Raw genomic sequence first — 27,768 nt, forward strand, 5'->3', positions numbered from 1 at the left:
GCGTCGCCTCTTTGCAGGTCTCCGGCTGCTCCTCCGTCTTCCGCGAATCCTCAGGGATGCTTTCCCCAGGTGAGCCCCCTCCCCTCGCTCCGGCTGCGCCCCAGAAGCCCCCCGCTCGCCGCCCGCGGCCCCGGGGAGCTGGGGAACGTGGCGCCGGGCACGCACGCCCGCATCTTTGCCCTCCTGCCTGGTGAGTCTTGGCCCTGTTGCGCATTCAGCTGTTGCTTATCAGAAAAAGGCACCGGGGGCCCTTTTTAACAAGAGAAAGAAGGAAAATAAAAAAAAAAATTTAAAAGCCCCGACAAACGCAGGGTTATCGCTCCGCCTCGGCGGGTTTTGGACCAGCGGGGATCGCTGATAATGGATTGTATTGATCCACGCTGGGAAGGGATCGTGTCTTATCAGCGCCGCACGTACCAGCGGCTGGAAAATGCCCAGTAAGTACCAGTTTGGGCTCTAATCTGCCAAATAGCTCCGGTGGAGCAGAGTCCAGGCCGCCTGGCGCATTAATTACCGGAGTGTAGCTGATGCTCGACCAAACGGCTTTTTAATTGAGCCTCCCGGGTTGATAACGTGCCCCGGGCAGCGCGTAACCCACCTCCCTCCCAAGCCCAGCGCCGCCGCGGGGCCGAGGCTCCGCGTCAAAGCCTTCGGCTGGCCTGACCTCGGCGGGTTTTATAGTGCTTTAATAAACGATAAGGCCGAAAGCGGATGCGGTCGGTTTTGAGAGACTTTGAGTTTTCTCCTGAGGTCCCCTCGGGGAACTCTGCACCAGCGGCGCGGTGCGGGCGCTGCGGGCGGAGGAGCGAGGGAGGGGAGCCGGCGGGGAAGGGTGGGGACACCTCCTATATAGCGAGAGGAACGCTGACCGCGCCGTCTGCTCCCAGAAACTGCCACGGGAGCGTGAGAAGCGCCGACGCCATGCCCAAGAAATACACCCTGAAGCAGAGCTCGCCCGGCTGCGAATTGGGTGAGTGCCGCGCACGCCCACCCCGGCGAGCTCGCCGTCCCTGCGGGGTGGTGTTGCTGCTGGGACGCCTCAGCCCCAAAGACCCTGGGATTTGGGGAATAATGTGAATTTTCCAGCTTCAAGCTGCCCAGGGAGGCTGTGGAGTCTCCTTCTCTGGAGATATTCCAGCCCCGCCTGGACGCGGTGCTGTGCCCCCTGCTCTGGGTGACCCTGCTTGGGCAGGGGGTTGGGCTGGGTGACCCACAGAGGTCCCTTCCGACCCCGACCATGCTGGGATTCTGTGAAACCACCTCCTGCGAGGTTTCTCCCGCCCGTAGGTGCTTTCGGCGAGGCCGGCACTCGCGTTCCCACGCGGGAGCGATGCTGCGGCTTGGTTTTAATTCCCCTTTCTAACGCCCGCGCTGTCAGGTTGGAGGTAACGTTAAACCCGCAGTGGCGGAATCTCCCCTTTCCCAGATTTTTCTTCTTATTTTTCCAGGATTTGGTCATTTCAGCAACGTCCTGTGAGGTTTTTTTTGTGTGTTGAAACAATAAGGAACGCAGATTGCAAAACCTCCACGTTTGGGAAAAGCAAGGAGCTGCCTCCCCCGCTGCCGGCGGCTTTGCCTGGCGAAGGGCTCTGGTTCTTATCCAGCGGCTTCTCCCGCGCAGGTCGGGGTGTCCCGCTCCGTCAGCCCTGGTCCCCACAAAATTAACCGTCGGCCAAGAAATTAACAGGTCGGGACGGCGGAGATAAGAGCACGGAGCGCTCGTGTGGCGCTGGAAGCGACGCTGCTCCTGCCACGCGCCGCTTCCCGGGCTGGCAGGCTTCTTGCATGTCTCGCCAATTAAATCTGTTGGTTTAGCTCTCGGGAAGGGGTTGCTTAAAAATAATTATCTTCAGTTTTCGAGGGAATATGCAGAGTAAGAGGAATCCTGTCAAAAAGCAGCATTTCTCCCTGCAGAAAAAAAGAGGAAAACCCAAACAAAACCCAAATCAAGGCACCTGTACCCCAAAACAGGGCGTATCCTTTGTGAGATGCAGCTGCATTCAGAAATAACGAGGACGTCGCGTGTCTGCGGCCGGTTGCCGGCTGCCAAAAATCTCAAAATTTGGGTTTTTGGCAGGAAAAGCGCTGCGGAGGTCGGCGAGGTCCCGGCGGAGATGGCTGGCTGCCGACGGCTCCGCGTTTCGGGGCGGAATCAGCCGCTGTCGGGAAAACCTCGGAGCGGGAACAGGGCCTGGGGTGCGGGTCGTGGCGGGGAACGCTGCGGTCGGTGCGTGCCCCCCAGCCAGGCCCCGGTGTCCCCCCGCACCCCGGCTGCGTGTCCCCGGTCGCGCCGAGCCACGTCACGGGGCGGGCTGAGCCACGCAAGGCCGGTGGCGGCGGCAGCGTTGGCTGCGGTCGGGGCATGAGGCGGCGGCGGCGGAGGCCGGGGGCGGCTGAGGCGGTGAGCAGTGGCGGGGGGTCCCCGGGGAATTGCGGGGGGATCCCCCCTGGGTGAGCCGGGGTGCGCTGGGGGGGGGGGATCCCCCTCTCAGGTCACCCCTGGGGGGGGGGGGGGTGTCCCTGTCCTTGAGGGATCCCGGGGTATTTTAGCGGGGACCCCCCCTGGGGGGGTCCGTTGCGTGTGGTGGGGGGGACCCCTGGGGGGGCTGCAGGCTCCCCGCAGCAGCTCAGCGAGGGGGGGGCCATGGGGCTGCTGGTCCCCAGCACCCCAGGCACCGCCCCCCCCCCCCACCCCACTGTCACTGGGGCTCAGCGACCCCCGTGAGCGCGGGCTCCCCGGGCGCTCGGTGACCTTGGGGGGGTCCCCTGGCCCCGGGGGGGCTCTGCCAGGCGCTCCTCGCCCTGCCGCAAGCACTGACGGCCGGCTTGGCTCAGAGACCCCCTACTCATCCTCATCATCCTCAGCCTTCCTCCCCGCGGGCTGGGTCGGACATTAACCCCCCCGCGCTCGGGGGTGGGGGTGACACCGCCCCGGCTCCCCCCAGCCCCGTCCCCCGCGCGTCCGAGCGCTCGACGCTGTTACAATCCGCGCTTCGCAGGGGGGCTGGGGGCTGCGGGCAGGGGTCGGCTCTCCGAGCCTTGGCTCGCTCGGCGTTCCGCGTCCTGGTGTCCCTGCGGAGCCGCAGCCCGGCGTCCCCGGGGGGGTCCGAACTGCGGCGCCCGCCTGGGGTTGTTGCGGTGGGGGGGACGAGGCCGGCCGGCGGCGATGGCTGCCCGTGGTGCGGTTCTGCCGGCTGATGCTGGGCCCAGCTCGGCGAAGGTCGGCGTGACCCCGGCAAGGCTTCGCGGCCCCCGTCTCAGCCCCACGCTCCCGAGGCGCCGTCCGTGACCGAAGTCCACGCGTGGCCGCAAGCCGGAGGTTTCCTCGGGGGAGGGGTGCGATCGCTTGAGCCACAGGAGTTTGTGGGGAGAGCGGGAGGCTGCGCTCGGCCATGAGATGGGACGAGGTGGGACAAGGCTTGGGGCCGCCGGGGCGACGCGACGACCCCCAGCCCCACCGCCCCACCCCACAGCTCAGCCCCACTGCTCGTCACTCTTTCCCCCCACCTCTTCACCAAGATTTCCACAGTCTCAGGCGCCGTCTTGTATTTTTTAAGGGTATTTTTACTCCCCAAGCCTCCTGGCTGCTGCTAGAATAGAGCTTTTCAATCAGCTTGATTTATTACATGTCGTGAAAATACCTGCAGCCTCAGGTGTGCGTCAGCCCCCCCCGTTTCCACGCTTAGGAGAAGCAGACGAGCGTGGCGGGGCGCGGCCGCAGGCCCCGGCTCCCGAATCCCGGAGCCTCCGGGTCGAGCAGGCTGCGGAGCAGAGCTGCTCCTTGCTCCCAGGTGGTCGTTTCCCCGCCGCTGTTCCGTACGAATGAATACACCGCGCTCCGTCGCGGGCTCCGTCGTGCCCCCACGCGCCCCCACACCTTGGCTCCTGCGGCCGGGGCACGTCCCAGCTCAGGCAGAGCGAGCGGGCGACCCGGGAGGATCAATTAGCAGGGAACGAGCTCGCCCGACCCATTTAGGAGCCAGCTGGGTGACCTGGCTCGGCACAGCCCAGCGGGGACTTCGGCGATGGGAGCGAAGCCGACGTCACGGCCGTTTCTTCACCCGCTTTTATCGTCCGTGGTCATCGCAGGGACGTGGGCGAGCGAGGAGGAATCCTGCGGGGCCAAACCCGCGGTGCTGCCGCCCTGGGGTGTTTCTCCGCCAGGTCCGTGCGGAGGAGAAGGTTTTCCAGGGCCGGGAACGGGCGGTGTCGGTGCCGGCAGAGCGGCGTGGGCGTCTGGGAAGCCGGCAAGGGGGTGACCTGGTTGTGCGGGCGAGGAGTTACCGCGGGTGGGACGGCGAGTGGTTAACCGGGTCGTCTGCTCCGGTTTTGGTAGGTGGTGGTGCTCAGGGCTGCCCCGGCGCGACTCGTGAGCTGGAAGGAACGGGGTCGGGTGCAGCCGGCCCGCGTATGAACAGAACGCCGCGCTAACGAGACGTCGGCCCCAGAACGGCTCTGAAAGAGTTAACGACGGTGGCGTGTCCCGCAGGAACCAGCCCGAGTTCAAAGCCCAACATCAAACGCAGAAATCTCAATGGCAGGAACCGCTCCCGGCGTGAGGCGAGACCGCGCTCCTTCTTGGCCGCCGAACCCCCGTGTCTCCGCGGTGAGGATGAGCAAGCAGCCGTCGGCTCCTCGTCTTCTCCCCCCGTCGGCTTTGCTGGCTGTCGAGAAGAAAAGACCCGCTGCACCGAGGCGGTTTCATCGGTGAAAAGGGAGGGTGCACGTGGAAGAATGACCCGTTGTTCGCTCCGCGGGCGCTGAAGGTCCGGACAACGGCCCCAGTGTCTTTGCTCTCTCGATTAGAGCAGCCTCCTGATATTCTGCTCTTGGGTTTTCGCCTTATTCCCAGGAATGTTCCTCCCGGGAAGGCGGCCGCCTTGCTGGAGCGGGAACGCGGCGTGTGAAGGGTACGGTGGGTGTTTTACCTCCAGGAGGCGGAACGTGGCCTGTAAGCCCACGCCTGGCGTTGAGGAGTCGCGTGAAGACGTTCACAGAGGTCATGGGCAGAAGCAGCAATGAACCCCAACCTTTTCTATCCTGCAGTTTCTTTATCCCCTAATTCCATCCGCGTTGAGCGCGGCGGCGGGGCGTCCCTGGAGCCGTGCTTTCAGAGCAGCGTGGAGGCAGAGCGGGCACAAAACGTCGCTCAGACGCGTTTCCACCGCCTTTCCCCTGCCAGCTCCCCGCTTCCCAAGGCTGGAAAGCGTGCGAAATACTCGCACCCGGCTGCGGCCGCCGGCTGCTTTTACCGGCGCTCTGCGGGCAGCGTTTCCAACCCGGCGCGCGCGGGCAAGCGTCCCCTGCGTCCGGCGGCGGATGAGCGCGTCGCCAGCTCGGCAGCTGCCGGCGGAGATAGGGAAACCGATTTCGCTCCCGCCCAGGCTGGGGTGCGTTTCACGAGGAGATATTTGGGTCGGTCTCGCGCTGTAACGAACGCCCTCCGTGCGATCGTCGTCCTCTTCGCCTTTCTTAATGGAGTGAGCGTGTCGCGGGACGGGCTGCCAGGGTAAGCACTGCTGCTCCCGGAGGAGTCACATCTGGGGGAGAAGATGGCTCCTTGCTGAGCTGCGGCGCTTCTTTTCCGCAGAAGCCCTCAGGTTTAGCGCTTTCCGAAGGAGCCTTTGAAGAAAGAAAATAGCGTGTGCGACGGGGGAGAGCTTTGCTCCGGCCTTGGGGCTGCGCCCGTCCGAGCGGGAGGTCTGAGGCTGCGGAGGCTGGAGCGGTGGCCCTCGTCCTCTCCGAGGTGGCCGGGGGTATTTACTTGCCGTTTCTCCCCACAGCAATTTGGGGGCAATTAAAGCCGGGAAGGGGTCCGGGGGCCCCGATGTGTTGAAGACCGCGGTGTCACAGCTCAGGGTCGTGCACAGGGAGCAAGGACGGGGCAGCCCCGCGTCCTCATCACCCCTCCCGTCCCCGGGCGAACACCTCCGGGACCGGAGCCGCTTCCCCCGGCCCCGGGTGCCTTTAGCACCGGGTTTCTGCTCGGCAGAGCCGGCTGGCGCGCAGCCGTGTGGGAGCAGCGAGAAAACGGGACGTGGAACCTTACGGTGAATCCTCACCGCTCTGCCCGGCTCGGGTGAATTCCCCGACGTGCCCGCCCGGAGCCACCGCTCGAGGTTATTTGCAAAGTGGCGGAATGAGCAAACCCCTTCCCCGAGCGCTGCGCCCGGGCGGCTTCGCTGCGCAGAGCCGAGAGCTCCCGGGGCACGGGGCGTGCTTTCTTCGTCTTGTTGCCCGAGAGTCAACACTAAAATCTTAAGTATATTTGGAAAGATAAGTAACAATTGCAGTCCTGCCGACAAGAAGCGGTATCGCCGCGGCCCTGCGTGAGGTAACCCTGTTGGATTGTTTTAGCGTGCCTGCCTCGGTCACAAACCGCCTGTGGAGCTGGCTGCGGCACCGGGGAATTAATCTATGAAAACCTAAAATTGGTCCAAAAGACTTAAAATGAATTCCTGGATAAAGTTTTCCTTCAAAGTCTTCGCTGGACCAATAGTGCCTTGTTATAAGGAGCTCTCCCGTTAGCGTACAACGGGCTTTGAGGGAGATAAGTGCTTTGCATACCAGACGTATCTGCTGGGGGTGCTTTGGCTCGTCCTTGAGGGTCTGGGGGGGAGGTCTGACCTCTTCAAGCCCGGAGAACCGCCAGCCTCACCCAAAGTCCTGTGCCAGATCCCCCGGTTCCTTTCCACATGGGTTACATTTAAAAATCACGCCGCGATGAAAGAGTCGCGCCGTGCCCTCGGAAGAAACTTCAGCTGCCCCGTGCGGGCTGGGGCGCAGACGTGAGAACCGTGCCTGGAAGGGGAGGGGTGGGGTGTCATTTTTACACATGATGGAAATTCCACTCTTGTTTCCTTCGCCGGCGTTTCACAACAGGCGCTGTCCTCAGCCCGGCCGCTCGCAGACGACCCCGCGGCGCTGCTGTGCCCGGGGTCGGTCCGCTCCCCCCGGCTTCGTGGTGTCGCAGCGGGAGTTTCCGCGCAGGTCCCGGGCTCAACCCCCCCCCTCCCCGCCCTGCGAGGGTCTGCGAAGCTGGCAGCGGGCTGGGGGCGTAAAGCTGGCCCAGAAACCCACCTCTGCTGCAGGTTTTCATCCTCCACCTTGACAGGGTGTTTTTTTTCCCCCCCTCCACAGCCAGTGTGGCCAATCTGAACCAGTCTCCCGGCCACTGGAAAAGCCCCGCCATGGGGAACTGGGACACGGAGCGGAAGGCGTCCTACGGTAAGGCTCGCGCTGCGGCGCAGCGCATTTCGCTCTCATCCATCCGCTTCCCATTTAATTAATTCCCGTGGCCTGCGAACCCCCCCCCACGGAGCCGGCGCGCCCGTTCCCCGCCCCGCACGCTTGGCTGCCGCAGCCGGCACAAACCCGCAGGCTTTGGAGCTGAGCCCAGCAGGAGATTTACAGCTCCCGGGGCTCGCTCAGCCGTGTTTAACGAGATGAACGAGCCTGTCCGGTGCGGACCCATCTCTCCTGCCCGCACGCACACGGGTGGCTCTGGGTCCCTCACGTAAACGGGTCTGCGGCGGGGCAGCCCGGCGAGGTGTTCGGGAGGCAGGGAAAAAGGAGGAGCAACCGGCTTCGGTTTGCGCTGATGATGCAAGAGGAAACTCGGTAAAAGAGCTGGCCTGGGTTGGAGCCCTCCTCTTGCGGAGGCTGGGCGCCCGGGACGCACGCGGAATGCCGCGTCGGGAGAGCGAGAGTGAGTCCCGCCGCGACTCGGGAGAAGGGGCTGGAGGCGGGCAGGGGAGGAAGCCGGCGGCGTTACGAGCCGTAGGAACGCGCTGGAATAACCCCACGCGCCTTCCTCAGAACTGAAATTTAGAAACCGGCCCGAAAAGTCATCCAGGCTGGCTCTCCCGCCTGCCTCGGACACTTTCGGAGGGGGGAAAACTGTCAGGCGGTCTCCCGGGTGCTTCCAGCCAAGCGCTGCGTCCTGCGGTCCCTGCGGCCCCCGCAGAGCAGGGACCTCCCCGGGCTGAGCCCCTCGCAGGTGGCTTAGCCAGGAGAGTTTGGGGCAACGCACTCGGGAACGGTGCAAAAATTGCCGCGGGTTTCTCCGGGGTCTGGTTTGTTCGCTCCCGGTTGATCATTGCGGTAACGCTGCGGGGCTGCCGTTACACCGCACAGTGCCCCGTGACGGCGTTTTTTTAATTAATCTGAATAAATAAACTACCGGCTAGCCCGCCTCCTGCCACCGTGCGGGAGAGGGAGAGTTCAGGCGAGGCAGCGCGGTCTCCTGGGGTGGGGTTGGAGCAGTGCGTGTTATTTTCGTTCGATTGTCTCTTAATGACCTAATTAGCGTTGGCTGTGAGGGCAGAATGTGCTGCCTGTGGGTCTTGCCAGGCCTCTGCCGGGTTTTGCCGGGTTTCCAGGGACCCTCACTCACTCCTCCTTCCCTTTCTGCTCCTCTTCCCCCCCTGCAGAAGATGCCTCGGGGGAGCACGGGGAGGTGGTCAGCACCATTTCCAGCAGCATGAACCCGCTGCAGCCGCCGGACGCCTCCTCCGACGAGCCGTTCACCACCTACTTCGACAGCAAGATCCCCATTCCCGAAGATGAAAAGGTGAGCGCTCGGAAAATCTGATCGGAAAAATCTCCGAGCGCTGGGCACCCTTGGGTGCCAGTTCCCCTCCTTGCCTAGGCTGGGAAGGGTGGCTGGGCCGCTGGAATCACGGGATCATAGAATTATAGGTTGGAAAAGACCTTTTAAAGATCATCAAGCCAAACCGTCCCCCCAACACCCCCACGGCTGCTGAACCGTGTCCCCAAGTGCCACGTCCACACGGTGTTTGAACCCCTCCAGGGATGGGGACCCCACCACTGCCCTGGGCAGCCTGGTCCAGTGCCTGGCCGGGGGTCCGGGGGAGAAGAGGGTGCGGGATCGCCCGTGCCTGCTGCGGAGTTCAGGATTCGCCGCGCGGGATCTGTCTCCTGCAAAGATCTGGGCAGCAGGGTCTGCAGAAGAGCAGAGAGACGGGGAGGAGACCTTGGTTCTTTGTTCCCTTATCAGGGAACAGGCCCTCCGCTGGCCTTTGCCCCGGCCCTGTCCCTTTGCAGGGGGCTGTAAGAGCCCTCCTTGCTTGTGGGTAAGCAGGATTTTCGGCTGCGGGCGCGGGAGAATCCATCTCCCACCCCAGAGCGCGTCCTTGGCTGTCCCAGAGTCTGATCCTGAACTGTTTTGGCTACGGCCAGAGATCGCTGGAGAGCTCAGGACGAGAGAACGGGCTGCCCTCACCAGCGCCACGTTCTGTCGCGGCAGCGAGGAGAGGAAAATCAAGCCCTGGCGCTCTCTCGGCGTTCCCTTTCCGCCTGCTAGCTGGGGTGGTTGGTGGGGACGACGCGGCCCCGGCGTCGGGAGAGGGCTGCGCTTGCAGGGCTGACTTGCGACGCCTCGACCCTCTCTCCCCTCCCGCAGCACTCGTGTTTTAGTTTCCGCAAGCTCTGGGCTTTCACGGGGCCGGGCTTCCTGATGAGCATTGCCTACCTGGATCCGGGCAACATCGAGTCGGATTTGCAGTCCGGGGCTATCGCGGGATTTAAGGTCAGTGCCGAAAACCTGTGGGTTGAGAGCTGTAAATTGTGCAGCCCGCGTACCCGGCCCCGTTTGAGGGCAGGAGTGTGGAAAGCTGCTGAGCTGAAAACGCTCCGGAGAAGGGGAAAGGGCGAGTGAGGGGCTCACGTGTGCCCTCTCCGGCAGCGACTCCTGCCTTCCCATGCCTTTGGATGCTTCCCGTGCATTGGGATCCTTCCCGTGCCTTTGGATCCTTCCCGTGCATTTGGATCCTTTCCATGCATTTGGATCCTTCCTGTGCATTTGGATCCTTCCCGTGCATTTGGATCCTTCCTGTGCATTTGGATGCTTCCCGTGCATTTGGATCCTTCCTGTGCATTTGGATCCTTCCCGTGCATTTGGATCCTTTCCATGCATTTGGATCCTTCCCATGCATTTGGATCCTTCCTGTGCATTTGGATCCTTCCTGTGCATTTGGATCCTTCCCATGCATTTGGATCTTTCCTGTGCATTTGGATCCTTTCCATGCATTTGGATCCTTTCCATGCATTTGGATCCTTCCTGTGCATTTGGATCCTTCCCATGCATTTGGATCCTTCCCGTGCATTTGGATCCTTTCCATGCATTTGGATCCTTCCTGTGCATTTGGATCCTTCCTGTGCATTTGGATCCTTCCCATGCATTTGGATCCTTCCCATGCATTTGGATCTTTCCTGTGCATTTGGATCCTTCCCGTGCATTTGGATCCTTCCCATGCATTTGGATCCTTTCCATGCATTTGGATCCTTTCCGTGCATTTGGATCCTTTCCATGCATTTGGATCCTTCCCGTGCCAGCTCCGGGCACATAAAACAGCCTCTGAACGTCAATAATGTGTATTTTAAAGGGCTGTGGTTCCTAAAGGCGCGCGCGGGGCGCAGGCGTCCTGGGGGACCTGGGACCCCGTTCGCAGCCGTTGTTTCTCGCTGCCCCAGCGCACCCACAGAATCCCAGAATGGTTGGAAGGGACCTCTGTGGGTCATCTAGTCCACCCACTCCCGCCCTCGTCTCTCCCGCAGCTGCTCTGGGTCCTGCTGCTGTCGACGCTCATCGGGCTGCTCCTGCAGCGGCTGGCCGCCAGGCTCGGCGTGGTGACGGGGCTGCACCTCGCCGAAGTCTGCAACCGGCAGTACCGGAAGGTGGGCGACCTCCCGCTCCTCGGCGGCGCGGAGAGGCTCTTCGGGTAATCCCGTGGGCCTGGGGCGGGGGGGTTCTCCCACCGGGGGCTGGCAGCTCTGCGGGGACTCGAGAGGGGTCACTGCTGCCAAATCCTGCTCGGCAGAAAGCCTGCCGGTTGCTAAAATACATCTGCATCATCACATCTTGCTTTACTGGGGGGGTTAAGTTGGTTTCTTGGCAGAAAGGCAGATTCAGAGGAAGATTTTAATGGTAGCCCTGACGTAGCACCAGTGAAGGGCTCATTAAGAACCCGGGCTGTTAGGAGAGCAGATGGGAGAGATGCTCCAGCCCCCTCCTCATCCTCGCAGCCCTGCGCTGGACTCTCTCCAGTAGCTCCTCATCTTTCTGGAACTGGGGAGCCCAGCACTGGACACAGCACTGCAGATGGGGCCTCCCCAGGGCAGAGCAGAGGGGGAGGAGAACCTCGTCTCGTTCAGCTGGGGATGAGTGAGGCTGGCCCTTGGGAGAGGGAAGTCGGTGACGTCCCCAGCTCAGCGCGGTCTGGTGTTTCTCATCCAACACCTGAGGCTTTGTCACTGGTCTGGCCGCATGAAACATCTTCCGACGCTCGTTCCCAGCGCCTCGGTACACGGAAACGTCCGGGTTCGCTCTCGCAACGAGGGGAACGTTGGGATGGGTAATTTAGATTATATAAGTGTCCCAGGAACCTCCTCCAGTGATTGCCACAGGTAACCTGCATTTCTGCTCTGGACCCTGACGTGGCAACCGTCAACAGGTTTTCCACGCCGCAGCCAGGGAAAGGACCCCATTCCCGAACCCGCAACCACCCCAACCCCGTGCTCGTGTAGGAAAGCAAAGGGAGAAGATTTTTTTTTTCCCCCTCTTTTTAACGGTTTTGGATATTTCTGTACCTCTAGGTTCCTCGGATTATCCTGTGGCTGATGGTCGAACTCGCTATCATCGGATCCGATATGCAAGAAGTCATTGGCTCGGCGATCGCCATTAACCTCCTGTCTATGGGGAAGTAAGTGGGGTTTGTCGTCAGAGGGCAGCAGGAAGCGCGTGCCCCCCGCGAGCGTTAGGAAAGCGACCTTGTGCGTGCCAAAAAAAGACTCATTGATTTCCTATAAATCTCCCCAAATCAGCTCTTTGTAGAGGGTGATTCATGCAAGCTGCGCTAGCTCCCCGTCTCAGATGACTCAGCCTTTGGTGCCTGTTTCTTCGGCTCTAAGGAGAACTGCGGGATAGAATCACAGAACCCCAGCATGGTCGGGGTTGGAAGGGACCCCTGGGGATCCCCCACCCAGCCCCCTGCCCAAGCAGGGTCACCCAGCGCAGGCTGCACAGCACCGCGGCCAGGCGGGGCTGGAATATCTCCAGAGAAGGAGACTCCACAGCCTCCCTGGGCAGCCTGGGCCAGGGCTCCGTCACCCTCAGAGGGAAGAAGTTCTTCCTCGGGTTCAGCTGGAGCTTCCTCTGCTCCAGTTTGTGCCCGTTGCCCCTTGTCCTGTCGCTGGGCACCACTGGAAAGAGTCTGGCCCCGTCCTCCTGACCCCCACCCTGCAGATATTTAGAGGCATTTCTCAGGTCCCCTCTCAGCCTTCTCTTCTCCAGGCTGAACAAGCCCAGCTCCCTCAGCCTCTCCTCGTAGCAGAGATGCTCCAGCCCCCTCCTCATCCTCGTAGCCCTGCACTGGGCTCTCTCCAGTAGCTCCTCATCTTTCAGACCTGCCTTTTATTTTAGCTACCGCTGATCCACGCCAAAACTGGGCAGCAGCTTTCCTGGCAAATTTTATATTCCTGTTAAAGGACGACCAGAAAGACGTCCTCTTCGGCCAGGAAGGCTGGCAGTGCAGCCGTAACAAGAAGCCACAATTTTGTACCATTAGGTGTTCAAAGTCTCGCTCGCTGCTGTCGTTCTCAGTGTGGACGTGAGATTTGCTCTCCAGGGTCGGGGAGAGGGCCCTTATCCGAGCTGTTTGCGGAGAAAATCAACCTATGGTCCCGTGCCCCGGGCAGCCCGACGTCTTGTCAGACTGCAAACAAACCCTTGGGCAGCGCGGTTCCATCCCCAGACAAACGCCCTGGATGAAAAAGAGCCGTTTGGACTCTCGAGCGTTGTCGCGGCGGGCGGGCGAGGTGGGAGGGCAGCCTGCTGTAGGCGACCCTGCTTCGGCAGGAGGGTTGGACTAGATGAGCCACAGAGGTCCCTTCCAACCCCTACTATTCTGTGATTCTGTGATTCTGAGGGGTTTGTGGGCTGACGTCTGCTCTGTCCGTCTGTGGCAGGATCCCGCTGTGGGGCGGCGTGCTCATCACCATCGCCGACACGTTCGTGTTTCTCTTCCTGGACAAATACGGTAATTTCTCCTCTTAAACTCGAGAAAACTAAATCCAAGATTCAGCTTTTCTCCGCTGGCTGATGATCCTTTTTCTGCTCGCAGGCTTGCGAAAACTGGAAGCGTTCTTCGGGTTCCTGATTACCATCATGGCTCTCACCTTCGGATACGAGGTACCTTCCCCCGCTGCGCTTCCACCAGCGCCGCTCAGCGACGCGTTCCCTCTCCCCCCACCGCTACTGCTGTGCCCGAACAGCACCAAAACACCGCGCAGACCCTGAGGAAGGACGGTTGCAGCTGGGTCCTGTGCTCGTGATGCGTGGCCATCACCCGGCTCACGCCCTGGCCTGCAGCGCGGGCTGCATTGAACGCTGCCGCTCCAACGCTGAGACCCGGCACGCGCTGTTCAGCCCAGCATCCCCGCTTTTCACAGAATCGCAGAATGTTTGGGGTTGGCAGGGACCCCTGGGGTCCCCCACCCAACCCCCTGCCCAAGCAGGGTCACCCAGAGCAGGGGGCACAGCACCGCGGCCAGGGGGGCTGGAATATCTCCAGAGAAGGAGACTCCACAGCCTCCCTGGGCAGCCTGGGCCAGGGCTCCGGCACCCTCAGAGGGAAGAAGTTCTTCCTCGGGTTCAGCTGGAGCTTCCTCTGCTCCAGTTTGTGCCCGTTGCCCCTTGTCCTGTCGCTGGGCACCACTGGAAAGAGTCTGGCCCCGTCCTCCTGACCCCCACCCTGCAGATATTTAGAGGCATTTCGAAGGTCCCCTCTCAGCCTTCTCTTCTCCAGGCTGAACAAGCCCAGCTCCCTCAGCCTCTCCTCGCAGGAGAGATGCTCCAGTCCCCTCCTCATCCTCGCAGCCCCGCGCTGGACTCTCTCCAGTAGCTCCTCATCTTTCTTGAACTGGGGAGCCCAGCACTGGACCCAGCACTGCAGATGGGGCCTCCCCAGGGCAGAGCAGAGGGGCAGGAGAACCTCCCTCGCCCTGCTGCCCACACTCCTCCTCATGCACCCCAGGATCCCATTGGCCTTCTTGGCACCCAGGGCACACTGCTGGCTCATGGTCACCCTGTCGTCCCCCAGCACTCCCAGTCCCTCTCCGCAGAGCTGCTCTCCAGCAGGGCCGCCCCAGCCTGTCCTGGTGCCTGGGGTTGTTCCTCCCCAGGTGCAGGACCCTGCCCTTGCCCTGGTTGAACCTCATCAGGTTCCTCTCTGCCCAGCTCTCCAGCCTGGCCAGGGCTCTCTGGACGGCAGCAGAGCCATTTTATTGACGCTGCGGCTCCGACGTGGAGACCCAGCACGCGCTGTTCAGCGCAGCGTCCCCGCTGTTATTCAACACCAGGCCATGGCGCGTTGTGGTTTCGCTTCTCACCAAAGCGGCCGCATTTTGGCTTTCGAGTCTCTTCAGTCAGGCAGCCTGAGCGACCGTGCGACGCGCGTCGCCGCTAAACCCCCCCACCCCCCTGCTTCTTTTGCCCCCGTGCCCAGTACGTCACAGTAAGACCCAGCCAGGAGAAGCTGCTGAAGGGGCTCTTCATCCCGAACTGCCAGAACTGCGGCACGCCGCAGCTGGAGCAAGCCGTGGGGATCGTGGGCGCCGTCATCATGCCGCACAACATGTACCTGCACTCGGCCTTGGTCAAGGTGAGCGGTGATGAACGAGCGCGGGGACGGCGCGCCGGGAGGCCTGACGCCCTCGAGCCGTCGCCACCGCGGAGTTCGTAGGCTTTAGGTGTCCGCTGTCAGTGTTCGCTTCGGTGGGGACGTGGCAGAGCCCTCGAGAGAGGATCCCCTGGCACGGGGGAAGCCGCCAGAGCCGTGGGACACGTGGCCTTTGCGTGCGGGCGTGGGGCCAGGCGCGTGGGTCTCGGCTGGCACCGCCACGCTGGCAAAACGGCCGCTGCTTGTTCCGCAGCATCGGGGTTTGCTTTGGCTTCCCTCCGGCGTGTTCCCTTCCCGTCCAGCCACCGTGTCCCACCTCTAATACAACATCACACAGCTGCAGGTGATAGAATAGCGCGTTCCGGTTTCTCAAGCCCGCTGTTGTCACCGTGTCCTTTTCAGTCCCGGCAAGTGAACCGTGCGAACAAGAGGGAAGTCCGAGAAGCCAACAAGTATTTCTTCATCGAGTCCTGCATCGCTCTCTTTGTCTCCTTCATTATCAACATCTTCGTCGTCACCGTCTTCGCTGAGGCTTTCTTCGAAAAGACGAACGCGGACGTGGTGAGTTGGGGCCGGGACTTTGCCCCTCGCCGCTGGCCGGGGCCGAGCCGCGGGGCCATTGGAGCGGAGGGGCAGCCCCCAGCCTTAGCAGCACCCCCGTGCCAAGCAGAGCCCGTGTATTTTGCGTGTAAAGCGGGGAAAAAAAGAACAGGGCTGCTGTTTATTTCCATTTAAACCAGCCTGAAGAGGCACCCAGCACCTTGGGACCCCCAGCACCCGCCGCTCCTGGCGCGCAGCCTCGTCCCGCTCCCCCTCGCTTCTCTCTCGCCGCGCCAAGCCGACCCCCTGCCCCTTCGTGTCGTTGCAGAGCGCTGTCTGCATGAACACCAGCAGCCCGCACACCTCGCTCTTCCCCAACAACAACCAGACGCTGGAGGTGGACATCTACAAAGGGGTGAGCGGCCCGCGGGGCGCGACGGCCGCGGTGCCGGCAGCCTGGCGTCCTGCTCTGGCAGCAGCTTTCGGGGAAACGGGGAGCGTCAGAGGCCGGGAGCCATGCTGGGACCGCCGAAAACAGAGCTGGAGGAGAACCCTGGGGGTCCTTCAGCCCAGCCCTTCGACCGAGCAAAATTATCTGTCCCGGTGCTAATTGTGCCGCAGCTGCCCTGAGCCCGGAGACGCCCCGGCTCTCTGCTCCCCTCTTCGATCAGCTTGGCCGTGACAAAGCTTTTCCTTGCGCCCATCCCAGACCTGCGTTGTTCAAACCGCAGCCCCCGAGGTGCTGCCTTACCCGCTGCCGGCGTGGGGAATGCTTTCCCCTCTCCTCCAAGTGGATGATTCCTTCTCCTTCAGCTCGGCCCCTGGGATTAATCTGGTCATGAGGGAATTCGCCCGCTTTTTCTCACTCCCTCTCTCAGATGCGGGGCCGGACTGACGTGAGGCTGCACCTCTCTGTTCCAGGGCGCCGTTCTGGGCTGTTACTTCGGCCCTGCTGCTCTCTATATCTGGGCCATCGGGATCCTTGCTGCCGGCCAGAGCTCGACGATGACGGGGACGTACTCTGGGCAGTTTGTCATGGAGGTAACGAGCACTCGCAGCGTCGTGCCTACGTCCCTGTTCTCGCTGTTCCTGAGCCTTTAAAGCTAGTATTGACGATTCCCCTTCCTTGGACACAAAGCTCTTGCTGGCATCACAGAACCCCAGCATGGTTGGGGTCGGAAGGGACCCCTGGGGATCCCCCAGCCCAGCCCCTTGCCCAAGCAGGGTCACCCAGAGCAGGGGGCACAGCACCGCAGCCAGGCGGGGCTGGAATATCTCCAGAGAAGGAGACTCCACAGCCTCCCTGGGCAGCCTGGGCCAGGGCTCCGGCACCCTCAGAGGGAAGAAGTTCTTCCTCGGGTTCAGCTGGAGCTTCCTCTGCTCCACTTTGTGCCCGTTGCCCCTTGTCCTGTCGCTGGGCACCACTGGAAAGAGCCTGGCCCCGTCCTCCTGACCCCCACCCTGCAGATATTTAGAGGCATTTCTGAGGTCCCCTCTCAGCCTTCTCTTCTCCAGGCTGAACAAGCCCAGCTCCCTCAGCCTCTCCTCGTAGGGGAGATGCTCCAGTCCCCTCCTCATCCTCGCAGCCCTGCGCTGGCCTCTCTCCAGCAGCTCCTCATCTTTCTTGAACTGGGGAGCCCAGCACTGGACCCAGCACTGCAGATGGGCCCTCCCCAGGGCAGAGCAGAAGGGGAGGAGACCCTCCCTCGCCCTGCTGCCCACACTCCTCCTGATGCACCCCAGGGTCCCATCGCCCTTCTTGGCACCCAGGGCACGCTGCTGGCTCATGGTCACCCTGTCATCCCCCAGCACTCCCAGTCCCTCTCCGCAGAGCTGCTCTCCAGCAGGGCCGCCCCAGCCTGTCCTGGTGCCTGGGGTTGTTCCTCCCCAGGGGCAGGACCCTGCCCTTGCCCTGGTTGAACCTCACCAGGTTCCTCTCTGCCCAACTCTTTTACGGAAGCTCCATAAAACCCCCTGATGTGCCTCTCAAACAAATCAGCTTTTAATCCTGCCCCGAGCCCCGCTCCCGCTGCCGCGCTGGAGTCTCCGCGCTGTTTTCACCCCGCAGCCGCTCTGGTTTTCCTGCAGGGCTTCCTGAACCTGCGCTGGTCCCGTTTTGCCCGGGTGCTGCTGACCCGCTCCATCGCCATCACCCCCACCCTCTTCGTCGCCATCTTTCAGGACGTCGAACACCTGACTGGCATGAACGACTTCCTGAACGTCCTCATGAGCCTCCAGGTGAGCACCAGCGCCCGGTTCTGGGTGGTCCGGTCTCGGAGGAAAACACCTCGCGCTGAATATTTCAGCTTCTGGCGCCTGAGGGTTTGCGGGAGCCGCTGAGCAGAGCGAGTTGCTGCCCGTGGACGTGGATCTGCTGGGGGGAGGCGGAGAGGATCAGCCAGGGAGTGGCTTCGCTTCCGTCTCCCAGGCAGGGAAAGTCCCTTCGACTCGCTTTCCAGTAGCTTTGGGGAAATGCCGTCGGATGGGAGCTGTTGGTCCGCGCTCAGGTAATCACAACGATTTCCACTCCTTATTCTTCCGTCTTTTCTCGACGACCGCAGCTTCCATTCGCTCTGATCCCCGTCCTGACGTTCACCAGCCTGCCCAGCGTCATGAACGACTTTGCCAACGGATTGTAAGTACGGAGGGGACTCGCGTCCGCGCGGGAGACGGCGCGTCGCTCCCCTCGGGCACGCTTCTCCTCGCCTCGTGCCCGTAGAGCGTCTCCTCGTCCCCTCCGCCTCACCCCGCCGTGCTCGGCTTTGGCTCGCAGGTTCTGGAAGATCGGGGGTGGCCTGCTGATCCTCCTGATCTGCAGCATTAACGTCTACTTCGTGGTGGACTACGTCATGTCCCTGAACCACATGGCTCTGTACGTCGGGGCTGCGGTTCTCAGCGTGATCTACCTGTCCTTCGTGGCGTATTTGGTAAGTCCAGCTCCAGCTGAGGCTCCTCGGAGGCAGGAGAAACCGATGGAGTCGCTCTCTCGCCGTTACACAAATATCGTCGCGGGCCGTGGGCGCTGAAGGGTCGGAACCGATGGGGAAGTTGAGGCTTTGGCGGCCAGGCTTCCCGGGAATCTGTTCCGTGCTGCGCCTGCCGACCCACACGGCCTCTCGCCCGCGTTTCGGCCATCCCTTTGGCAATTCCCCTCTTCTCTCTTCCCAAAAAGGCCTCGGTTTCGCGCTGCCGCGGGTGAAAACGTGGCAGAGGCCGCACGATAGCGGACGGTTCCGCTGCACGTGTCTGCGCCTCGCCAGGGGTGTGAAATCATGGCACGGTCGCACAATCACAGGATGCTTTGGGTTGGAAGGGACCTTAAAGATCGTCTGGTTCCAACCCCCCTGCCGTGAGCAGGGACATCTCCCACCAGCCCAGGGTGCTCAGAGCTCCATCCAACCTGGCCTTGAGCCCTGCCAGGGAGGGGGCAGCCACAGCTCCTCTGGGCAGCCTGGGCCAGGGCCTCACCACCCTCACGGGGAAGAATCTCTTCCCAATATTTAATCCAAAGCTCCCCTTTTCGGTCTGAAGCCCTCACCCCTTGTCCTGTCCCTCCCTGCCCTTGTCCCAGCCCCTGCCCAGATCTCTCGCAGCCCCTCCAGGCCCCGGCAGCTGCTCTAAGCTCTCCCTGGTGCCTTCTCCTCCCCAGGCTGCCCACCCCAGCTCTCCCAGCCTCTCCTCCCAGCAGAGGGGTTCCAGCCCTCGCATCATGGCTGGGGCTCCTCCGGCCCCGCTCCCGCAGCTCCGGCTCTGTCCTGGGCTGGGGGCTCCAGAGCTGGGCACAGGGCTCCCGGGGGGTCTCAGCAGAGCAGGGCAGAGGGGCAGACCCCCCCCCTCGCCCTGTGCCCCCGCTGCTGGGGATGCAGCCCAGGGGACGGGGGGCTTTCCGGGCTGCGAGGACACGCTGGGGGCTCACACCCAGCTTCCCACCCCCAGCACCCCCACGTCCTTCTCCTCAGGGCCGCTCCCAACCCCATCCTCCTCCACCCAGCCTGGATCTGTGCTTGGGCTCGCCCCGACCCACGGGCAGCACCTTGCACTTGGCCTTGTTGAACTTCACGCGGTGTGCATGGGCCCCCCCTCCCCAGCCCGTCCCGATCCCTGCGGATGGATCCCTGCCAACCCCACCCCTCAGCTCGGTGTCATCCACAAACGCGCTGCAGGCACGCTCGATCCCCCTGTCCGTGTCCCCAACAAAGATGTTCAGTGATACTGGTCCCAGTACAGACCCTGAGGGACCCTGCTCATCACTGGTCCCCACCTTGACACCGAGCCGTTGACCGCAGCTCTTTGAGTGCGTCCGTCTGGCCAATTCCCTGCCCACCAAGCGGTCTGCCCGTCGGATCCATCCGCGGTGCCCGACACCGCTTGTTTACAGACTGACAGAGTGGTGGGGGTCGGAAGGGACCCCTGGGGATCCCCCACCCAACCCCCTGCCCAAGCAGGGTCACCCAGAGCAGGGGGCACAGCACCGCGGCCAGGCGGGGCTGGAATATCTCCAGAGAAGGAGACTCCACAGCCTCCCTGGGCAGCCTGGGCCAGGGCTCCGTCACCCTCAGAGGGAAGAAGTTCTTCCTCGTGCTCAGCTGGAGCTTCCTCTGCTCCAGTTTGTGCCCGTTGCCCCTTGTCCTGGTGCTGGGCACCACTGGAAAGAGTCTGGCCCCGTCCTCCTGACCCCACCCTGCAGATATTTGTAGGCATTTCTAAGGTCCCCTCTCAGCCTTCTCTTCTCCAGGCTGAACAAGCCCAGCTCCCTCAGCCTCTCCTCGTAGCAGAGATGCTCCAGTCCCTCCTCATCCTCGTAGCCCTGCGCTGGACTCTCTCCAGCAGCTCCTCATCTTTCTTGAACTGGGGAGCCCAGCACTGGACCCAGCACTGCAGATGGGGCCTCCCCAGGGCAGAGCAGAGGGGGAGGAGAACCTCCCTCGCCCTGCTGCCCACACTCCTCCTCATGCACCCCAGGATCCCATTGGCCTTCTTGGCACCCAGGGCACGCTGCTGGCTCATGGTCACCCTGTCGTCCCCCAGCACTCCCAGTCCCTCTCCGCAGAGCTGCTCCCAGCAGCTCAGCCCCAGCCTGTGCTGGTGCCTGGGGTTGTTCCTCCCCAGGTGCAGGCCCCTGCCCTTGCCCTGGTTGAACCTCACCAGGTTCCTCTCTGCCCAGCTCTCCAGCCTGGCCAGGGCTCGCTGGATCCAGCACAGCCTGCCGGGGTGTCCACCCCTCCTCCCAGCTTTGTGCCAGCAGCAGACCTGCTGCGGGCCCGCTCCGTCCCCCCCTCCAGGTCATCGGTGAAGGAGCTGAACAAGACTGGGCCCAGTCCTGACCCTGGGGAGCCCCACGAGCTCCAGGCCTCCAACCTCTGCCCTTCAGCCAGTTCTCAACCCACCTCACTGCCCGCTCATCCAGCCCACGCTCCCCGAGCTTCCCTAGGAGGGTGTTACGGGAGACAGTGTCAGAAGCCTGGGTGGACATCCACGGCTCTCCCCTCACCCACCCAGCCGGTCATGCCATCGTAGAAGGCCATCAGATTGGCCAAGCGTGATTTCCCCTTCGTGAATCTCTGCTGACTGCTCCTGACAACCTTCCCTTCCTCCACTGGCCCAGCATGAGCTGCTCCGTCCCCTTGTAAATGATGGAATCGTTAAGGTTGGAAAAGCCCTCTGAGATCATCCAGTCCAACTGTCACCCCAACACCCCCACGCCTGCTCAACCATGTCCCAAAGTGCCACATCCCACGTGTTTTTGAAGCCCTCCAGGCATGGGGACCCCACCACGGCCCTGGGCAGCCTGGGCCAAGGCTTTCCAGGCAGGGAGGCGAGGCCGGCCGGCCCGTATCTCCCCGCATCCTCCTTCTTGCCCTGCTTGAGGTCAAGCTGGCTTCCCTCCAGCCCTCGGGCACCTCTCCTGCTCTCCAGGACCTCTCAGAGATGACGGAGCTCATCGATGACATCGGTTTCCCACTAACCCACGCCCGCTTTACCTCAAATGACAACTAATTAACCAAACGAGCAGAGTCGGGCTCTCCGCAGCGTGCCGCGGCGTTCCTAATGGCCGCCGCCTTCTCTCCTTGCAGACGTGGCTGTGCCTGATCGCTCTGGGAGCCTCCGTGCTGGCCTGCGGCAGAACGGTAAGCGTCACCAGGACCCTGCTGACCGAAGAGCCGCCCTCGCCCGCCGCCAAGTAGGCGTTCGCCGCGCGCAGCCATCAGAGCCAGTGCGTTGCTATGGTTCGCTGTGTGAACGCAGACAGACGTATGTGCGCTTTGCACAGGGGAGAGCGGGGACAGGAAAAACAAAACCAAACGCCAGGTCCTAAGCGGGTGTCGGGAGCGGGGGACGCGGCGCTGCCGGGACGCTCGGGAGCGGGACGGTTCCTTCGCTGAACGCCTCTCAGCGCGCTCGCCGGGAGCGTTGGCGGCGGGCGGGCGACGCGGGAGCTGCGTTCCCAGACGCGAAGGCGTTGGCGGCGCGGGGCTGCGAGCTGGCTCCTCGCCCCGGCCCCGCCGTGCGTCGGCGATGAACCCGGCAGATTCCGCCTTCCCCGCGCGGCAGGAACGCTGACGCTCCGGCTTCGCTCCTGCTCCCGCGCCCAACCGGAGAATCTCGAAAAATAAGCTAAAAGAAACTCAAAGCCGCCCCTTTCCGGGGCAACTTTTGAGGGACGCTGCTGCCACGCGGCAAAACGCGCCGCGGCGACGCTGTGTCCGCACCTACCTCTGTGCTCGGGCCGCGGCCGCCGGCCACGCTCCCACTGGGCTCGATCGCTTTATTTTTCACTAAAAAATAATTCTGATTCGGCGCGGGGCGGAGCGCGGCAGAGTGGCGCCGGGATGGGAAATTGTCGGTTATTGGGTTTTTTTAGCTCGCCCGCAGCGTGATTTTGGTGGTCAGCAAAGGAAACGCGTCTCCGTCTTTCCGGCTGCCGATGGGTTGGGGAGTTTTTCCCCTCTGGGACTGGTGAAAACTCTCGTCGTCGTTCTCAAAAATCCCTGGCTCCGAATGTGGCGTTGCCGGGGACGCCGGCAGCCCTCGCCGGGGGGGTCAGCCCTGTAGCACCGCCCCGGGCTTCCATTTCCCGATCCCGCTTCAAATTCACTACAGAACCCCCCTCGTTCCCCTCCTCGTCAGCATTTAACGAGTTTCAGCCCCCTTCTCGGGAGACCCCTCCGCCCGGAAGGCGCCCGCGCTCCGCCGGGGCGGGTTCCGCCGGGGCGAGCGGGCGCTCTGCTTGGGCGCGTGGCGAAGCTCGGCCGTCGTTCCTGCCGGCGGCGGGCGAGCGCCGGGGCGCGGCGGGGAGCCCCGGGGTGTCTTCATCCTAAAACTGGGGCGCGGGAGCTGTAACCCGGGGTTTATTTCGCGACGTTTCTCTTTCCCGGAAGCCGCGGGGGGCTGGCAGGGTTCAGGCGCGGCTCCACAAAGGTTTTTTTTTTTCGCTGCCGCAACGCTTTGGTGGGTCTGAAAACCCAAATATGGGGCGGTTCGGGGTGTGGCAGCCAACCTCGGCTGGCGTGGGGCCGAGCCCCGCGTGATTCCGCAGTTTCCTCCCTGCCTGGCGATGGTTTAATTCCGGAAAATTCATCAGGCGTCGTTAGCACATGGGGCTCCAGCCCCCCTCTTCAATTCCTCGGGAAATTCCTCGCCCTCCGCGGCGTTTCTCGCGTGCCCGGGCAGGGAATCGCTCTCCGGAACCGAAGCCCCGCGGCGTTCGGAGCCTCGGAGGGAGAGGATTTGCAGGCGGCGCGGTTCGGGCTCGGTTTTAACCGTGGTTCCTTGGGTGAGCGAACGCCGGGCGTGCCGCGCCGTGCCGCGCCGTGCCGCGCCGCGGAGCTCGTCTGACGGCGAGGAGGCAACGGCCGCCCGCTCACGGGTCGGGCTCTCAGAAGCCTTTCAGACACCGCTGCCCAGTTTTGGGGGGGGGAATTTCGTGACGCCAACGCCGCATTTCCGAGACGCAGGTGACAAAGCTCAAAGCACAGCCTCAAAACTCCGTTTTAATTACGGGCAGGGTCGTTTACGTTATCCCCCCTTTTCCCGAGCCGGCCGAACTTCCCTCGCTCCCCCCCACCATCAAACCGCGACGCCGTTCTATTTTGCAAGCGATCCGTTCCAAAATTCCGGCGGGATTCAACCCCCGCGTTGCGACGCTCGGGGGTTTTATCCCCGTCCCCCCCAACGCAACGCCGGCGCGCGCGTCGGACGTGGGACTCGGCGGGCTCCGCAATCCCGTGGGATCGCTCCCTCCACTTCTCCCGCCTTCGGGGTTTTGCCGGCGAGGCGTCGGGGCGATGCTGTCGGGGCGATCCCATTGGGGCCATCCCATCGGGGCAATCCCGTCAGGGCAGTCCCATCGCAGGTGATCCCATGGGGGTGATGCCATCGGGGCGATGCTGTCGGGGCAATCCCATCAGGGCGATCCCATCGGGGTGATCCCATCGGGGCAATCCCATCGGGGCAATCCCGTTGGGGCGATCCCGTCGGGGCGATCCCATCGGGGTGATCCCATCGGGGCGATCTCGTCGGGGCGATCCCATCGGGGTGATCCCATCGGGGTGATCCCATCGGGGCAATCCCATCAGGGCAATCCCGTCGGGGCGATCCCATCGGGGTGATCCCATCGGGGCAATCCCATCAGGGCAATCCCGTCAGGGTGATCCCATCGGGGCGATCCCATGGGGGTGATGCCGTCGGGGCAATCCCATCGGGGCGATCCCGTCGGGGCGATCCCGTCGGGGCGATCCCGTCGGGGCGATCCGCCCGGCCGCTCTGCTGAAATAACGACTCGGAGGTGGCAGCGCGGCGCCGGAGCCTCCAGATCCGGATTCTCGGCCTCTGCTCCTGGTGAATCCGATTTTATTCCCCTCCCCGGCCCGTAGCTGCCTTCGGAGCAGTTTGTGCAAACGACCTTTCCGATTAAAAGACAGAAACGTTTTCCGCTTGGCTTCTTGCGTCTGGTTTTTTTTTTGGGGGGGGGGGGGGGGGGGGGTCGCTCTGAATCGCTGGCGCTGCCCGGCAGGACGAGCTCCCGGCGGGGCACGCGGTGCCGTGCCGGTGCCGTGCCGGTGCCGTGCCGCGTCCAGCCCCTCCAACCCCCATTGCGTTTGCTCCTGGCTTCCCTGTGAGCACGCAGCCGGGTCACCGGGATCGGGATCGGGTCACCGGGATCGGGATCGGGTCGCCAGCATCAGGATGGGCCACTGGGATCGGGATCAGGTCCCAGCACTGGTGTCGGGTCGCTGGGACCACAGTCAGGTCACCAACACCGGCACTAGGTCATTGGTGTCGGGATCGGGTCGCTGGGACCGGGATTGAGTTGCTGGGATTGGGATCGGGTTGCCGGCATCGGGATCAGGTCGCCGGCGTTGGGACCAGGTCGCTGGGACTAGGTTTGGGTCGCTGGTATTGGGATTGTGTCACCAGGATCGGGATCAGGTCACCAGCGTTGGGATCCAGTCGCTGGGACCAGGATCAGGTCATCAGCACTGGGATTGGGTCACCGGCATCAGGATCAGGTCGCTGGCACCTGGATCGGATCACCGGGACCAGGGTTGGGTCAGCGGGATCAGGATCAGCTCGTCAGCATTGAGATCGGGTCACCGGAACCCGGATCAGGTCACCGGAACCGGGATCAGGTCACTGGGACCAGGATTGGGTCACTGGCACTGGGATCAGGTTGCCAGCGTCGGGATCGGTCGCCAGCACTGGGATTGGGTCTCTGGCGCCGGGATTGGGTCGCCAGGATCAGGATCAGGTCGCCAGCACCGGGATCGAGTTGCTGGGACCAGGATTGGGTCACTGGCACTGGGATTGGGTTGCTGGGATTGGGACTGGGTGGCCGGCACTGGGATCGGGTCACCAGCATCAGGATCGGTTGTCAGCTTTGGGATTGGGTCGCCAGGACCAGGATCAGGTCGCCAGCACCGGGATCGAGTTGCCGGGATCAGGATTGGGTTGCTGGGACCAGGACTGGGTCACTGGCACTGGGATCGGGTTGCCAGCATTGGGATTGGGTCGCCAGGATCAGGATCGGGTCGCCGGCACCGGGATCGGGTCGCTGGGATCGGGTTGCCGGCATCAGGATTGGGTCGCTGGGTCCATGATCGGGTCTCTGGGATCGGGGTTGGGATCGGGTTGCCGGCACTGGGACGGCTCCAGGCATGGAGCTGGGGGTCTCCGACGGAGAGACGTGGGCCCAGCCGGCGGGGTCGGGCTGCGGGAGGCCGGGGGGACGCGACGCTTCCCTCGTGTCGTCTGGAAAATCCTCGGGGGAAAACCGAGCTGGTGCCCGGCTGCATCCGCCCGGCCTCCGCCTCCGGCACCAGGAAATCAGGGCTGGGAATCGGGGCTGGGAATTGGAGCTGGGAATTGGGGCTGGAAATCGAAGCTGGAAATCGGGGCTGGGAATCGGGGCTGGGAATTGGGGCTGGGAATCGGAGCTTCCCTCCCCGCCCTGGTGCCGTGACCTCTCCTCTCTCTCTTGGGTATCTTGGGGTTCGTTAAACCGCACTCAACTCGGGCTTCGTTAAACTCGGTTTGGCTCAGGCTTCGTTAAATGCCGCTTAACTTTGGTTTCATTAAACCCTGCTCAACTCTGGCGTCGTTAAACTTGGCTCAGCTTGGGCTTTGTGAACCTGCTTAACTTGGGCTTCGTTAAACCCGCCTCAACTTGGGTGTCATTAAACCCGTCTCAACTCAGGCTTCATTAAGCCCTGCTCAACTCTGGCGTCGTTAAACCTGGTTCAGCTTGGGCTTCGTTAAACCCATCTCAGCTTGGGTGTCATTAAACCCGGCTCAATTTGGCCTTCGTTAAACCCATCTCAACTCAGGCTTCATTAAGCCCTGTTCAACTCAGGCTTCGTTAAGCCCTGCTCAACTCTGGCATCGTTAAACTTGGTTCAACTTGGACTTTCTTAACCTGCTTAACTTGGGCTTCGTTAACCCCTGCTCAATTCTGGTGTCATTAAACCCTGCTCAACTCTGGCATCGTTAAACCTGGCTCAATTCGGGCTTCGTTAAACCCAGCTCAATTCAGGCATCATTAAGCCCTGTTCAGCTCAGGCTTCGTTAAACCCTGCTCAACTCTGGCATCATTAAATTTGGTTCAACTTGGACTTCGTTAAACCCGGCTCAATTCTGGCATCGTTAGACCCTGCTCAACTCAGGCTTCGTTAACCCCGGCTCAACTTGGGTGTCATTAAACCCTGCTCAGCTCTGCTGTCGTTAAGCTTGGTTCAACTTGGGATTTATTAAACCTGGCTCAACTCGGGCTTCGTTAAACCCAGCTCAACTCAGGCATCATTAAACCCGGGTTAATTTGGGCTTCGTGAAACCCGGCTCAACTCAAGGCCTCGTTAAACTCGGTTTGGCTCGGGCTTCGTTAAATGCTGCTTAACTTTGGCTTCATTAAACCCTGCTCAACTCTTGCATCGTTAAACCTGGTTCAACTTGGGCTTCGTTAACCCCGGCTCAATTCTGGTGTCATTAAACCCGGCTTAATTTGGGCTTCATTAAGCCCTGCTCAGCGTGGGCTTCTTTAAGCCTCCTGGACCCGGCCCTCGTTAAGCCTCCTCGCCCGGGGCCTCGTTAGCCCTGCCGGCCGGGGGCTGCCCCGGCTCTGACTCTCCCCCTTCGCCCCTTCCAGGGATTCGCCGCCCGCCCTGAGCTCTTCCTCCTCAACGACATCGACGCCGACCCCGTCCCCAGATGACCCCGGCCGCCGCCGCGCGGGGCAGCGCCCGCCATGGCGGGGACCCTCCAAGAGCTCCCGTCCGGCGCCGGCGCTCGGCCCGGAGCCGTCGCGAGCGGAGCCCGGCGTCGCCGTTGGCACCGCGACGGGTTGGCGCGGGCAGAGCTTCGCCCCTTGCTCCCCGGGCGTCCCGCGACGCGGCGACGAGCTCGGGGCTCGGCCGGGACGACGACGGAGAGCGACGGCGCCCGGAACCCCGGCGGCGGCCATGCCACCGGCCCCTCGCCGCGGTGCCGCGCGTTCTCCCGCAAAACCGGGCCGCGGTCGGGCCTCCGCGCCCCAGACTTCGACAGGAAGCCAAAGATGGCGGCGGCGGCGGCGGCCGGGCGGGACGGAGCCGTTTCCCGGCGGTTCCAGGCCCCTCCCGTGGGCCAAAGCCGAGCCCGGAGTGGGCGCCGTGCTCCCCTCCCCCACCCCGATCCCGGTGGATTCGGTTCGAGCCCGGGATGGGGGATGTTTCCCTTTAATTAACCCTTCATTTCCCTCCAATTAACTCTTCCCCTTTAATTAAATCTCTTCCCAATTAAACCTTTTCAGTCTTGGCCCCAAGGGCGCGGGAGAAGCGCCACAGAGTTTTTTTGGGTACAAAAAATTCAATTTAACCATTTCCCGCTCCGCTTCCAGCCCCTTTTTGCACCACACCCCCCCCCCCCCGGTCCCTTTTCCCGGTCGGGGCCCGGATTTGGGGCGATTCGCCGGGATTTGGGGGTTTTCGGGGCTGCGGTGGGGGATTCGCTTCGGAAGGAAACGAAGCCACATTTAATTAGCGGCGCTTAATGAGGGCGC

The 27,768-nt window shown here is 62.7% G+C and overlaps 1 protein-coding gene across 4 annotated transcripts; it reads left to right on the top strand.

The window, feature by feature from the left end:
- SLC11A2 (solute carrier family 11 member 2) lies at positions 1-27,589 on the top strand. Of its 4 annotated transcripts, none has more exons than XM_075445745.1 (18): positions 1-69; positions 888-970; positions 7,141-7,227; positions 8,433-8,572; positions 9,425-9,550; positions 10,579-10,698; positions 11,617-11,723; positions 12,988-13,058; positions 13,143-13,210; positions 14,526-14,681; positions 15,102-15,260; positions 15,568-15,654; positions 16,161-16,280; positions 17,328-17,477; positions 17,801-17,874; positions 18,013-18,166; positions 21,314-21,367; positions 26,878-27,589. In XM_075445745.1, exons 2-18 carry the CDS (start codon positions 922-924, stop codon positions 26,941-26,943), a joined length of 1,788 nt encoding a protein of 595 aa, XP_075301860.1. In that variant the 5' UTR covers positions 1-69; positions 888-921; the 3' UTR covers positions 26,944-27,589. The 4 variants fall into 4 exon arrangements, with proteins under 4 accessions (XP_075301860.1, XP_075301863.1, XP_075301861.1 ...); XM_075445747.1 differs by lacking the exons at positions 1-69; positions 888-970 and adding exons at positions 2,295-2,401; positions 4,337-5,509; XM_075445748.1 differs by lacking the exon at positions 10,579-10,698.
- The last annotated feature ends 179 nt before the right edge of the window (positions 27,590-27,768 follow it).

Source organism: Opisthocomus hoazin, chromosome 32 (assembly GCF_030867145.1).
Source record: "Opisthocomus hoazin isolate bOpiHoa1 chromosome 32, bOpiHoa1.hap1, whole genome shotgun sequence".
Taxonomy (NCBI): domain Eukaryota; kingdom Metazoa; phylum Chordata; class Aves; order Opisthocomiformes; family Opisthocomidae; genus Opisthocomus; species Opisthocomus hoazin.